The sequence below is a fragment of the Clarias gariepinus genome, chromosome 2, assembly GCF_024256425.1.
Source record: "Clarias gariepinus isolate MV-2021 ecotype Netherlands chromosome 2, CGAR_prim_01v2, whole genome shotgun sequence".
Classification (NCBI taxonomy): domain Eukaryota; kingdom Metazoa; phylum Chordata; class Actinopteri; order Siluriformes; family Clariidae; genus Clarias; species Clarias gariepinus.
In genome coordinates this window covers 19,150,978-19,166,368 of record NC_071101.1, presented here as the reverse complement: position 1 = coordinate 19,166,368, position 15,391 = coordinate 19,150,978, and the positions used below count along the sequence as shown (strand labels likewise).

Below are 15,391 nucleotides of genomic sequence, written 5' to 3'. Positions count from 1 at the left end.
TGCATGTCACCTTTTATAGACTTCGACTAGAGGTAATCTAATACATGTCGTCCCCCCCATCTCTTCAACTACACTTCGTAAATGAAAAACAGTCCTCTTGTGGCTACAACAAACATATCACCGTAGGATTCAAGTCTAGAATGCATGAGAACACTTTTCCGATGAAACCTTGACAAAACACAGAGCAGTATGCATGAAGAACATTGACCTGCTTATAACACTAAGATTGTGTGTACTGCTGAGCTAAAACATGCATCTTGCTGACAGTTCACGACCAAAAAGGTGTTATGCTCAGTGTGTTGACTGAAACAGCAGCAGTGTTAACTCTGTGGGAATCTTGGCCGCCAGATTAAGCAATTGAGATACATCTTAAAGAATGTCAGAGCACATACCAATCACACCAATGGCAAGAAGTAAGAGCAGCCCTCGTGGCCACTGTATCAGTGCCATCAGTGCTGGGATTCCTAGCATGCTACACTGCAGCAGGAATTTCTGCTTCATAAAAACCTCAAGTGTGAAACCCTTGTGATGGGTGCAGACATTCCAAGTCTTTTAATTTTTTTTTAACAGAGCATGGGACACTGGAGATATGACGATGGGGCATCATTTTAAAACACATACACACAAAGTAAAGCACACAGAGTACTGCTCGTATCACATTACACAATGTTTAATATAATACTCTTGACTATTTTATACAAATTGAAAACAATATTGCATTAAAACCCAAGACAATCCCAATAAGGCCATCGCTAGCATATGATTAATACTTGGGCAGTGGCTTTAAGACCTGCCCCTTCTTAAGCAAGAGCTAATAAAAAAAAAAAAAAAGATTCTATGCATGAATTCAATGATCACAGCACAAAAGAAACCAGTTTGAAAATACAGAACAAAGTGCTTCTTGTTTACCGTCAGAGCTGTCTAACGTGAGTGATCAGCACTTTGTATTTTCCACATCTTATTTTTTGTGAGGTCTAACATGGGTATGATGTGCAAAAAAAAAGCCATGAGGCTAACATTCACCCTATTGCTCCTTTTCACCCGAGATACTAATCAAACCAAATTATGAAGAAAAAAATCCCATCAGAGCAAATACTATGCATTGGCAACCATTAGTCATAAAGCAAATATAAAATACAAAAACAGTGCTAAATCAGGTATTACCTAAAGAAAAAAAAATATCTTGGTGACTCAAGACCAACAAGTAGAAGAATCAGCACATGATGAATGCTTGTTCTGGTTAACAGAGCTGAGATCGACAGATCACCAGCGTGTTATACATAGTTTATAATAGTACCCACTGGTATCAAAGCAGCTCTCCAACACAAGTGCCTGCTTTGGTCTGTTGACACTGATCTCAGGCTCGATGGGGAACTCCTAGCTACTTTCACTTACAGTACTCCATTTTATCCAGCTACAATGAGGCTAGACATGAGGACTTCCAAAAATTAACACTGAATTAAGTATAACTGCTGTAACAGAGACATGTTTTACTATCAAGTTACCCAACAGCAGTTTAATGCTCGACAGGAACTACTATACTGGTGTATTATTTAAAAAAATAATAATAATGAAAAAAAAAAAAAAAAACCCTGAGTGAGTTACCTACAGTGTGAAAACAATCAGGGATATATTCAGGATGCTGCAATGTTACTAAAATGCAACTATGGAACAGTGACAAAGAACTAAAAAAGGATAAATATACTGAAAACAAATACAATAACCTCTTTGCTCAAAACTTCCAGTCAAATACTTAAGAGCTTCCAGAAGAGGCCTTAGATCAAAAAAGAAAAAGAAAAAAGGGTGAAGTGCAGAACTGTTGCGTTATATTTCTTGAATGCTCTATTTTGAGTACAGAGGCAACCTCTGTTTGGCGTAACCATAAATGATCATGCATTTCCTACATGGTGTTTGGATGTCTATTGCATTGTTTAGAGAATATATGGCAGGTCCAGCAGGGGACTTCAGGGCTATCTCTGTTCTCACTGCTGCTTACACTCTTCTGGCTGAGCCTTTTTCTATACAAAGAATAAACAAAGACAGAATGTGTTAAGGCATTATGAACTAACCTCATGGAATGGAAGAGCAAAATGCAAGAGATTATATTACTGTGATACTAAAAAAAAAAAAAAAAAAACACACAAAAAAAAAGCGCAACAGAAATACGTATCGGCAGAAGAAGAACAGAGTGGGAGAATTATACTAATATGATGCTTATTTTGAGGAAGCGAATGAAAGGTCAGAGGAAATAGAGGGGACAACGTGCTGGAACTAGCACCCCTTACCTAGGAATGCATGGAAGTGTAAATGATTCATGCCTGCAATGAGGACAAAGGGGAAGGGGAACAACGATCAGATTACACACTATACATGCATAAATCAGTGTCAATCAATCCAATTATCCAATTAACCAATCAGAAGCAGATTAGCTGAGATGGATGCTGGGCTGTTCAACGTGAGACGTAAGTAGCAGTAGTAAAAGTAGTAACGTTTACATAGCACAAACACTTACTAGTCTGCCAGGAAATGTAAAGGAACATGTCTGGGTCAGATACTAGAACAGGATTTATAAACAGTCTTTCCATCTGAGCCACACTGTGTAGCCCCAAAGAGCCATAAACCATATAGCTGATATGCAAGAAAAAAAAAAAAGAAAAAAAAAAAAACCCTTCACAGTTCATAATGTTTTTCTATAACAGCACACCACAAAGTGTTTTATTCATCTTGTATGAGGGGCATTTAAGTCAAATCAGGATTTTTTTTTTTTTACAATTTCTTATTAACCTGATTGACATTTACAGAACACTTCGAGGACAGAACAGTAATGAGACTCTTAACTGCAGTAAAACATCTGAATGATAAAACATTTTAAAGAAATCTGTACGGAGCCTACTGCAGTTGTTCCAAGAACAATCATTGTAAGGAACACCCAAGAGTTGAAAGTGAAAGCATAACTTGTCACCAACTTGCTTGCTGAAGAGACATTTGTTTGTGAGAACTGTACAAACAATGGTTCAGAAATACCACTTGCATGTTACAGGAACTCGGCTGGGAGTTATCGCCGTATCCTCCAACTGACCTCGCTCCTAGCCATTTTCACATGTTTGAACCATTAAAGAAGTTCCTGGGAGGACAGCGTTTCATACGTTAACTGGCTAGTCCGATTGTGGCTCCGGAGTATTGAGGAAACTTTCTACCTTGATGGTATCCAAAAAAGTCTCCGAACTCCGGTGGCTCGAACACCCCTTGCACTACGGCAATTCGGAATTTTTTTTAAAATATACTTTTATTATGTATTATGACATTTATTGTTGTATTGTTGTCTTGATTATTTTAGGGAAAATAAAGCACAACTAGTCATGCAACCAAGAAAAAAAAAAAAAAAAAAAAAATATATATATATATATATATATATATATATATATATATATATATATATATATATATATATATATATATATATATAAATATTTCCCTTTGGGATTATTGAAGCTAGCTATCTAGCTAGGGTACAAAACATTGTCAGTTGTACAAAGAGCTGGCAGTTGAAACTCATTCCATGTATGGAATCTCAACGATTAAGCGTGTGGTTTTATTACTATCCAAGTGGTAACTTAATCCAATTTTTAAAAAATGTACAACATAGCAACTAGACAGAAAAACGCAGCACACACGCAAAGCCAACTTTCCGATGTTAGTTTGTTTCTTCTCATCAGTCCATATTTGGCTTTGTGCCTTATGTAAAATAAATTTTGCATGACAAGCACAGCTTAGAAGTCCTTGTGGCTCACTGAGGGAATGGGGGGGTTGAGATCCATTAAGTCTCAGAGCTGTTTATCTCCTGTAACTGATGAATGAAACCCAGTGGTGCGTTTTTCCATTATAATATGGAAATGGTGCAGTGTTACAGTTCATTGACATGTGGCAAATTAAATGACGGCAGCGCGATCTGTTTGGATCACAGCCTCGAGTTGTGTAAATCAGAGCTTTCGATTAGTTCTCTGCTTCTTTCTTTTCAGCTCTGTTGAACAGCCCAGCCTTACAGTGATCAGTGTTGCTTGAGACAGTATCATTCTGAAGAGCTCATCGTTAAGTGCATATGCAAAGAGCAAATTAAATCATTCAGTAAAACACAGATCTAAACACTAACTGTGGTGTCGATTTTGCCATCCTCTTCCTCTTCACCCTCTTCGTCAAGGTCCTAATACACAGAAAAAAACTCAAACTGTAGTTACAGATCATATTCAGTGTATATATTTAACGCACAATTATATAACTAACCTCCTCTTCATCTTCTTCAACATCCTCCTCTTCAAACTGCACCAAAAACATACAAAAAAAAAAAAAAAAAAAGGACAAGGCAGGTTCATGAATATTTGTTTTTTGTCATTTGTTTTTACTTAATTATATAAATCCATGGGTTATTTTTTCTCTCTTCAGTATTGTTTTAAAATGTAGGGAAAATTTTTTTTTAAACTGGTGTGTCCAAACTTTTGACTCGTTCTGTATGTTTAGTATTTCATTTCGTCTCCAATATACTGGGTATAAGTCTGCGAGAAAGAAAATACAACATATGATGACAGAAGATGACTACAAACTGTTGACGTACACTTTCGTCATCCTCCAAAGCCTCTCCTGTGAAATACAGCACTGCCCTGGGGATGATCCGCTCTCTAAAAAAATGACCAATCTCGAAATCTGTGGCAAGAGTGAAGTCCAGGTCCTCATCCTGAAACGAACATAAAAAAAAAGACATCTGAACTAATCACCAAACTAATAATTAGAAAAAAAAACTACTAAAATGACTAAACCTGAGCACAAGACTTTAATATTTAAAAAGTCCAACTGGTGGAATTTGGTCAGTCAAACTTGAATAAACCTCGGCTTATTTACTCACTACAGGAAGTGTTAACAGGAAAACTGCAGTGACGCACAAAATTTCGTTTAATTTGTTGGAATGCAAGGGCTGCACATGTTGAGAGAGCTTGACTTGACTGTGGGACGAAAAGACGCAATTAAAAGAGTCTTTGCGGGAATGATTGCACAACGCTTGGTTAGTCTGCTGAGCTAATCTCCAAAATGTTTACAAACAGTGTAGGATGAACACTCGACCAGGACAACTTCAGGGCCAACTCACCATTCCATCTGGAGATGCTGGAAGAAACAAGAGAAAACATGTATTAAGACCTGTATTAAGTTAAATCTACATTTTTATGTTAATCTGCTCTAAGGAAATGGCTTGTGAAAGAAAAATAAAAGAAATAAATAAAAGAAATATATAAATGTTTTAATTTACAGTCCTCTAACTGCACTCATAAAGGAGAAAATTACATCAATGAGTCTGTTAGTTTCTGGTATAGTGACTGTTCATGCTTTACTGTCAATTAAGGGCAAATGCCACACCTATGAAGGATTCAATGGAAATCACCCCCCACACACACACACACGCCAACAGTCAACACACACTTCCTGTTGCTTTCAACAGAAGTGTCAAACTTTTCTTATACAGGTAGCACTGCATTCTTTCACATGCCGATGGCACTCAGGAAGTGACGGGACAAGTAAATTCAAATGACGCCAGACAGCCGAGTTGAAAAAAGGTGGCACAGAAAGAAGCGGGTTGTGCTTTTCTTCTCACTAATTACACCAGGTATGGATGTTATATGCTAGTAATAAATGACTATACTAATCCAGTGATAACCGGTGAGGGGGTGAGGGTAATCACATGACTGCACACCTGACTACCCAGTCCTAAAATAAAAGCTCAGCAAATGAATTATTAATCGTTCACCCTCTCGTAACAAGCAAATTCCATCAGGTTTTCTTTTGCCCTTGCTAATCTGAAGGATTTTATTTTCCTCTTTAGATTTCTGGACTACATGATCTATGTATCTGTGCCATTTTTGCCATGCATGATGATAGACAGATATTATTTTCAATAAATAAACCTAAATGTATTCTATCGACTAAGAAATATCACATCCCACACAGTTAAAGCAATTAAAAAAAAAAAAAAAAAAAGCAAATGTTCAAAATGCCACAAGCAAATCAACTGATTTTCCATGTTTGGCAAGCAGTCTCTTAGATCTACTGTCTGGTTATTTGCAAGACTAAAATATAGCTTGGGGTAATAATTACTGTAACAAAGATACATTCTTGTTCAGACTCCTAATAACTTACACACAACTCTTCGCTTTTAAAGTCATTTTAAAAAAGGCACAAAAAGATAAGATTCATTACTGGTTGAGGGGGAAATTGATTTATTATTTAATAACTGAATATTTACAGTAATAGCACTTCATGTCCCATTCAGTGGAAATGTCAATCAAAACGCTCTAGCACTCCAAAAATCGCCTTAATATTTATTTTATTCATTTATATAATGAATATAACTAATAACGGAGAAGAGGAGTCAATTACATTTATTTTGCAAATGATTTAAAGTGCTGTATCTGTAAACATAGCAAACAAAGACCATCTACATCAATGATGCAGCTAAAACTAAATCTCATATGGATGTGTGCTGCCACCTGCTGTAAATAAGAGTCATGAACACAATGGACATATTCACAGAAACAACCTGAATAGCCTGAAAGACAAACTCTTCCCATGTAGAATAATCTTACCTTTGGCAGGGTTAAAGAAATTAAAGAAGGAATCCTGCGGTATGTCCTTGGTGATGGTCCTCACTGTTCCTCTACCTTTGTGCTTCTGCTTTTTCTTGATCGTTTTCACAGTTACATCCTTGCCTTTCTGCCAGTCTATCTTGCAGCTAAATAAAAAAATCAAGTAAGAATTTCGCCTTCTTCGTTTACAAATTGTAATCTACATTACTGTGCAAAAGCCTTTAGCCACCTCTTATTTCCTCATATTATATATTTATTTAAATTATGTAAATTAAATGACAGAAATGGGAACAAATGTTTTTTTGCATGAGGCTGCAAAGTGCCTCAAGAAATGCAGTGCCAGTCCCAAGCCCGGATAAAATGGGCGGTTTGCATCAGAAAGCCAAAACGTTGTGTAGGTGGGATGCTTGTGAGAAAAGCTGAAACACCAACAGCATGTAAAAGTCCTCAGCAGCAACTTAATTTCCCCTCTCATCTGTTCTAACCAGTCAGCATTCAGCCTCATCAGTGTACCAGTCAATGGCCTGATCATTTGTCATCATCTGCACCTGTTTCTCACTGATTTATGCCATAAGTTACATACTTTCTTTTACATCTGAATAGTTCACAATGTGTCACTGTGGAGCTTAAAAAACCCAAAACATTCCTCTGAAACTGCTCAGGTACAGGAAAATGGACTGAAACTGATAGTCAGTAAAGTCCTTTAGGAAACCTGGAGAACTAGTCTCTTAAAATATGAAGAAATGAAAGGGGCTCAAGATTTTTTTACAGTACTGTATGTAATTGAAATTATGAAAAATAGCAGGTCATCTTTCTTTACCTGTATATATCAATGTGTTTTCACAATGTGAACTTGTGACAGGCATGTGTCCACTAGATTGTGCACGGCTGGAGAAAGATAAATGAATGGTTCTCAGCCTCCCGGCACATAATAAAGGCGAGACAGGTAGCTCCGGCTAGAGTTATAGCGGTGAGAGTTAAAAGTTAGAGCCTACCGCTAAAGGTGAGGGCGGCATGCAGACGGGGCGATGCCACGCACCCCGAGGACTTCAAAGACGAGTAAATGGAACACCGCCGTTTGATCACCGCAGGGGAAAGAGTGTCCAGAGGACTGTGCATGCTGTTGCTGCACTTTTATCTGTGCCAAGGGCAAGCTTTCGTGAACCAGTCAAAAAAAAAAAAACATGTTCGCTGTTAAGCGAAGGGTGTGCCAATGGATAGCTACAAAAATGGATGGATTAAGTTGGATTAAGTTGCAAAACACCACAGATGATGACCCAAGCTCAGGATCAAACCAGAGACTGTGGCGCTAAAAGGGAGTAACACTACCACAAACCATAAATGACCAATTCAATAATAAACATTCCACTGCCTGAAAATTCCAAGAGGGCACAATAAAGTATGGTACACCTCTAGATCAAAAATGGTTGGGGGAAAAAAAAAAAGCAGAGAAAAGGCCTGCATGAGCCGCCGCAGCACGCTTCACATCTACCAAGTGTCAGCCTGTGTGATCCTGCCATTGGAAAGGTAAAGGCTGTTGCAATCGCCGCTAAGGTCCCCCTTCCCAGCTGGAAAAGTCGCCCAGATGATGGATGTCAAGAAGATTCCACCTAAGGTAACGCCAATGGATGACAGATTGTAAAGCTGCGTCGAGAGGACGGCAGGAGCCGCTGCCCACACAGACGCACTCAGCCACTTTGTTGCTGTCAATGCTCACAAGCTGAGTGCCCTTATGCCAGCTGGGCACTGCCTGGATCAGCCAATGCACACCCTTACTACCCCTCTTCCTTCTTCCTTTCCTTTTCCAATTCATTTCTTATAAAACTACCCTTTTTGCGCAGACCTCGCCTCATGTTTGTGATGAAAGTCAAAGATCTTAAAGTGTCTAAACAGTGCGCGTGTCATGTGACTGTTTCTTACCCCTCACAGTCCACTATCTCTGGCCCCTCAAATGAGAAAGGGTCTGCTGAATCTGGCTCCGATTTCATTTTGTATGTTTTAGTGAGGATTGTATTGCTGAAGTAGCTGTTGGGCTCGAAATGAAACTCCAAAGTGAAGGTCTGGTTTAGGACAGAAAATAAAAAAAGTTTAAGTAACAGAATCAAACCTTTAGAATTCAAATTATAAGTATAAAAAAAAAAAAAAAAAAGAGGATCATGATCATGTAGTACAGACCATTGGCTCTCCTGGTGCAGAGAATTTCACTGTGATGTCCTGTAAGTGTTTTAGGATGGGCTCATCATGCTCCTGAAAAGGGAACAGAAAATGTAAAAAGCTGACCATGTGGTCATCTGATGAGACTTTGTCTTAGCTGAAGTCACAATGGATCCCAGGGATCCCAATATAGACTGGCAGCTCATTCAGGATATCACACGACACTATGCATTCACACACACACACACACACGTTCAAATGCTCCTTTACCACCTACACGCATGTTTTAGAAAGTTAAAGGAAACCCATATGGAAAGTTGCAAAACTCCACAGATGATAACTCAAGCTCAGGATCAAACCTGAGTTTGTGGAGCTAAGAGGAAGTAACATTACCTACTTCTCCCAAAATTTTCTTAAAGCATCCTATAAATGGGTCAGGTGAACAATGTTTGAGTTCAGAATAAAAAAATGCCTCCGTCTGTTGTTTATGTACAACTTCTCAGTTTAACTGTGAACACCCTAGCTGCTGACCCTGATCATGAAGGACGAACTGCGCTGCAGAGTTTCAGCATTAGTCCAACACACCTGATCAAACACTGATATGAGCACTCAGATTAAACTGCAAACCAGAAAAAGAAAAGTTGGAGCCAAGCTCTACAACCAACGTGTCAAATTCAGGGCATTTGGACAGGCCAAATTTATCCCATGAATGCCTTAAGGACACGCTGGTGAACTGCGGTGTGTTAAGTAAGTCAAGTCAAGTCAATGCAAGACCTTTGAAGCTAAAGATTTGCTTCAGTGGATAAACATGGTAGAAAATTATATTTGGATGTAAATAAAGTGGCATGCAGATTTTTCCACTTGAGTCTTTAAATAGTCCATGGATGTACACTGGGTCTCAAGGGAGAAAATATTTAAACTGACTTTTCAAATACCTTTGCATACTCTTCCTGAGGACCTCTAGCTCTGGCTGGTTTGCTTATTTGCATCGGTTGCAACACTGGGCTGTTCCAGTTCACATAAATAAATGCACGTTTTAGAGCTGTATCCCTAGCACTTAAAAAGGTAATTTACACAACTTAAATAACACATCAAGCAAATAAGAAGACATCCTGTACTCTGAAACATGGCTATGACATGACATGACATTTGACGCATCATATAAAAAAAACTTACCTTTTTCTAAATGCTTTTTCTGTTAGAACTACATCTAGACATGTCTGTGTAAACCCAAGCGTTAACCTTCAGTGTTGTGGGTTTCCTATTTCATCTGCCATGGAAAAATCAACATAGTGCCAGAGTGCGTCACCCTGTTTAGGAATCAACCTTAACGGCTTTGTTTATGAGTCTGTTTATGAGAGGAGATGTTTTACCTGCAGCATTTCCCCCAGCATGTCCACATGTTTGAAGATGGTAAGCCAGAACTCTGGGATGCCTTTAGCGTCTTCAGCAGTGGCTGGATCGTCTTTTTTCTCTTCCAGAGCAGCCTTCTTTTTCATATCCTCCTGGCAGAGCAAAAACACATCAGCAAATGAATAGGTACTTCTAATAACAATCACAACAAATAATAATGATTGACTACCAGACAAATAAAAAAAAGAAACCAAAATGCAATTATATTTCATTAGCGGGCATATTTACATTTCTTATCTTAAATCAGTGAGGTAGCCTCGAACGCATGTATTAAAAGACATAATGGATGTTAATGTATTATCACTTCTCTGCACTTTGTACCACAGCTACATTTCTACACTAATAAATTGCATTCTGAGCAAAAATAATTCCTATGATAGTACTGTATGTTCTCCCAAAAGAGCTGCTGTATATCTGATACGGAATAGTACTGTGGTGCTTAGTACTGTTGGTATATGGTAATGCTAAATAGTCCCACAAGAAGTCACCCCTTTTGTTACGGTAAAAACATAATTTGAAGGTGTACATAAGAGAGCTACGGTGCCACGCTAATTAACTTACATGCAAAACTTTTTTTTAGAGTAGGGGGAAAAAGTATGAAATTGTCATGTACAACATTGTGAATGTAGTGTGGATACTGTACCTGTGCATGCGTACTAAGGAAGGGATCACTAAATATCTCATCACGATACACAGATGCTAATTCCTTATGTGGAATTATGAGATTCTGTATGTCTTCCAATTTTATGAATATCCCGATTCAATTCTTTTCAGATTTTGTTATAATTCTAAATTAACTTGGTAAATAAATTGATGCCTCCCAGTGTATGACTAGTTTAAAGTGCACCACCTGTAGAGCTGTAGAGAAACTGCAACATTTTTCCACCTTAAATTCAAATGAATATACATTACATATTATAAAAAATTATTTTGGAGTCAGTGTGCATATACATAGCGGAATCGATTTCTCTAATGCCTAATATTAGCAGGTATGAAAAAGTAATGTAAGGTAATTTTTGTTTTTCTGCCAGGAGTCATTTAAAGGCCACTTGAACAATTGGACCACACCACTCACAAATTAAAAGCACCACATGTTGTTCTAATCATTATATTCACGTGATAGTTTGGTAATAAATAATACATTATTCATTGCATAAAAGCAATTTATGTAATAACCGTCCAATGTTTGTTGCTTCTTTCTGTAAACTTATACTGTACTAGAGGTCATGGGACATCAATGACCACTGTTCACCACCAATAATGAGGAATAGTGAAAGAGAGTTTTATATTATTGCTGTCTAAATGCAGATGTAGAATTCCAGAATAAAACATCTCAATTTAAAAATACAAGTGTTACACCAAACTGAGTAATCTAATACCTCTTCAAAAGTCTTTCTTTATAATAAATAGAGACTTCTGCCAAGATGGCAAATGTTACCAATATGCCATAAATGATGTCATAAGAAGGTACTCACAGAAAGCTCTTCCTCCTCGCCTTCACTGTGCCACTCACATTCCTCATCCGTGGGCTCCACAGCTCCAGACACCACTGCCCGCCTCTGAAAGCACACAGTAGATTAGTTCAGGCACTTGTATACAGCAGGTTTATTGAAATCCACACTGACTTAATACTGATGTAATAATATTTAAAATAAGATTTTTTTTAGAATAAATGTTATTATCCGCTGTGGCAACCCCTTGCCGGGAGCAGCTGAAAGACTAACAACAAATGTTATTATACTGTCCCCAGCCTTGGAAACAGCCAGACATGGGCAAGATTTGTTGGCTACTCGTTTTGATGGGAGATGAATTTAGCACTGGGACAGTGAGCTCACAAGCCACCGATACAAGCCTGAGCTGCAACTGTTGTGTGTGCTCATGAAACAAGATGCACCGTCTGCATTTCTTGCCAATAATATGCCAATGGCCATAGATTACATATGCAACAGTGCACCCTGTTTATCATATACTGTGCATCTAATGAAGTTTGTGATGATATATGTTGATTTTACATCAGTTACCAGAGAATATAATAGAAAGAATTGTTAACCTTGTCAAAGATGGGCTGATAAAGGCCAGCGTATTTCCTCTCAAGCTCGTGGACTTCCTCATAGAACTTGGCCTCTATATGAGCACTCTGGACTTGCAGTCTTTTCAGAGCATACACTCTTCTCTTGACGGCTTTGGGCAGGGCACTGACATTCTGTAACCTGCAGAAAACAAAGGATTTTATGTGCAATAGTATAGATGTCTGGATGAACAGTGAATACGATGGTAATCATGTTACAGCAAACATTATGCAAAGCTATGAAAAACAATCTAAAAAAACAAAACAAAAAAAACCTCCCAAAACAAGGCAGTGTCATTCACCCATTTTTTTTTTATTTTGCAAGTGTCACACTTTTTGTCAAAGCAAATTTTTATATTACACAAAGATAACCCAGATAAATACAAAATGCAGTTTTAAATAATAATTGCATTTAATAATTGCATTTAATAAGATCTTATTAAATGCAATTATTATTTAAACCTGCAATTTGTATTTATCTGGGTTATCTTTGTGTAATATAAAAATTTGCTTTGACAAAAAGTGTGACACATGCAAAAAAAAAAAAAATACATTATTTAAATCAGGAAATACAGACACTTGAATCTTCTGAATTGCATCACATAGCTCATACCTTTCTACTTGAGGGATGATTTCTGGTCTGTCACCCTGTGAGCCTTTGCTTCCTCCCTTACCTGTGGAGTGAAAAAAATAGTTAGCTTTTTTTTTTTTTTTTTGCAAGTACTGCCCCTAAACTTAAATTCAAAATAAAGGATAATCAGAAATTTTAACACATTTCAAAAGCTACAATTTTCACATCCTTACCATAAAATACATTATTTGTAAACTAGCATTATTGTATACCTATAATATACGATATGTGAGAAGAACACACAAATATGTATAATGTGTTGAATAAGTACATTTAAAAATGCACATGACGTGCATTACATGCCAACCTGCCAGTTATATGACAGGGGAGAAAGATGCCAATGACACAATTAAAACCATCAGCATACCTTTGGCTTCATTCTTTTCATTTTTCCTTGCCTCCATCACAGATGCCTTTCAGCTGTAGGAAAAGCAATAAGCAAGGTTATGTTTAGAACCTTGTCTTCAATTCGTTTTAACTTAAAACAGAGCCGAAATGATCCATGCTGATAAAAGTCGTTTAAAAAAAAAAAAAACATGTTCCTTTCTTTTTCGTACTTGCAGCAGCATAAATGTGAGAGGGCAAAGGCCTGTGTTCCCACACCCAGGTGTGAATCCCGACACCATGATACGGAAGCCTACTTATCTACTAGTTCAGCAGGTTTATCAGCATCTCGACAGGTTCATCTGGGAAAGGTACTTCACTTTCTAATATGAAACGTGGCTTACTTGTTAGTACATGGAAAAAATAACAAATAGGAAGTCTATTCTAATTGCAGGGAGAAGTTTGTAGAGCTGAGAGAATGCCTGGGCACAACCTAATAATTATACTCAAATGCATTACTGGTAAACAGATCAGAATATGTTACTTAATAGGATTAAGGCTCAATGTAACAAGTAACTCAGGTATGCCAGAGTTGCAGATTTATATGCTTTTTGATTTTGTGCGTCACAGGTTCGGTTAAGATAAAATAAAAACGATTATATTGTAGCACTACCTGCAAGCGAACATCCACTTAAAACGTTATTAAAGGACAAATATAGTTGTTGGTATAATAGTTGGTCTTTCAAGTGCTCCCTTATCGAGGGGTTGCCACAGCGGACCATACGATCCTCACAAAACTTGGCACTGGTTTTTACGCTTGATGTCCTTCCTGACACAACTTTACCAATTTATCCGGGCCTGGGACCGGCACTGCATCCAGTCAGGGCTGGGGTTTGGGCACTGGGTGGGAATTGAACACAGGCCTTTCACATGGCAGGCAGGAGACCGACCACTGAGCCACCAATGCCCTTAATGACACATGTCGTATGCATGATCATTTTACTACTAATATACTACAGTAGTAATATCACACTTTTGCTATGGATGCTATACAACAACTGCACAAGTAAAAGAACAGTGCACCTATAAATAATGAACACACATACGGTACTGATCACAAACTTTTGAATGGAACAGTAAATTATCCAAAAAAGGATTTTACATTTAAAGTAATAACAACAACAACAACAACAATAATAATAATAATAGCAGAATCATTTGCTCTGTGTCATTTGACTGACCAACAGGACCAAAAGGAGCTGTCAATCAAACCCGCATGCTACTTTTCCAACACGTGGGATTCAACCGTCTGTCATTTAGCACAACGGACAGCACCAGGCCCGACTCACTGATCAGACCACTAACTACACAAATACAACAAGTGATTAATAATAAACGCAATTAAGCAATCTCACAACATGGCGAAGATGATGACTGAGCAGTGTCCAGTCATTTATTTAAGGACCTGTCCTCGGGTTATTCACTTAGGATATGAAGGAAAAGTTTTTCTGAAGAGTGAAGTTATTTCAGCATCTCACTCATGCTTGTATTGCAGTTAAAGCCCGTGAGAGAGAGGGAGAGAGAAAGGGAGGGAGGGAGAGTCTCCATGTGGGAGAAAGTCCCACATGGAGCACACACACGCCGCCTGATTGTGTGACAGCGTGTGAAAGGCAGACTGCTCTCTCTTTCTCTCTCTTTCTCCACCATGCACCCAAACAGCTTCACACTCTAAACAACAGCTATTTATATATGCAATTTATTAAGGCTCAAATACGTACAGGCTAATAAATGATAGCATTTGACTTACCTCAGGCTTCAGGCCGTCCTCACGCTCCTAACAAACTGAGAAGGTGCAAAAAAACTGGCCTCAAAACATCCCGCTCTCTGATTGGACGAGCAGTCATCACGCTCTCCGGGAGACAGCAAATCAGCGACGAGCTTCCTAGCCGCTGAGCGTCATTGGTCGTGGGCGTGTCCGAGTCACCAACAGCGCCCTACTCTCTTTAAAAGTACACTCCTTTAGGCATGAGATAATTACTCCCACACCCTTATCCTGAACAGGGCATGAGTTATATATACGAAACGGGACAAGTTGGGATTCGGAAAGAATTAGGAAATTAAAAGTGAACGTAATTGGATAATTTGGTTTTCATAGTGCATGATCCAGGCACTTTG

The 15,391-nt window shown here is 38.2% G+C and overlaps 1 protein-coding gene across 2 annotated transcripts; it reads right to left on the bottom strand.

Annotated features, from left to right (window-relative positions):
• Positions 1–654: 654 nt before the first annotated feature.
• Positions 655–15,095, bottom strand: nap1l4a (nucleosome assembly protein 1-like 4a). Of its 2 annotated transcripts, XM_053489707.1 has the most exons (15): positions 15,024–15,095; positions 13,260–13,312; positions 12,875–12,935; positions 12,244–12,403; positions 11,669–11,752; positions 10,154–10,285; positions 8,802–8,873; positions 8,547–8,686; positions 6,627–6,772; positions 5,138–5,154; positions 4,610–4,729; positions 4,282–4,317; positions 4,151–4,201; positions 2,286–2,318; positions 655–2,018 (listed from the first exon to the last, which is right to left on the bottom strand). In XM_053489707.1, exons 2-14 carry the CDS (start codon positions 13,294–13,296, stop codon positions 2,313–2,315), a joined length of 1,062 nt encoding a protein of 353 aa, XP_053345682.1. In that variant the 5' UTR covers positions 13,297–13,312; positions 15,024–15,095; the 3' UTR covers positions 655–2,018; positions 2,286–2,312. The 2 variants fall into 2 exon arrangements, with proteins under 2 accessions (XP_053345682.1, XP_053345674.1); XM_053489699.1 differs by lacking the exon at positions 2,286–2,318.
• Positions 15,096–15,391: the final 296 nt, after the last annotated feature.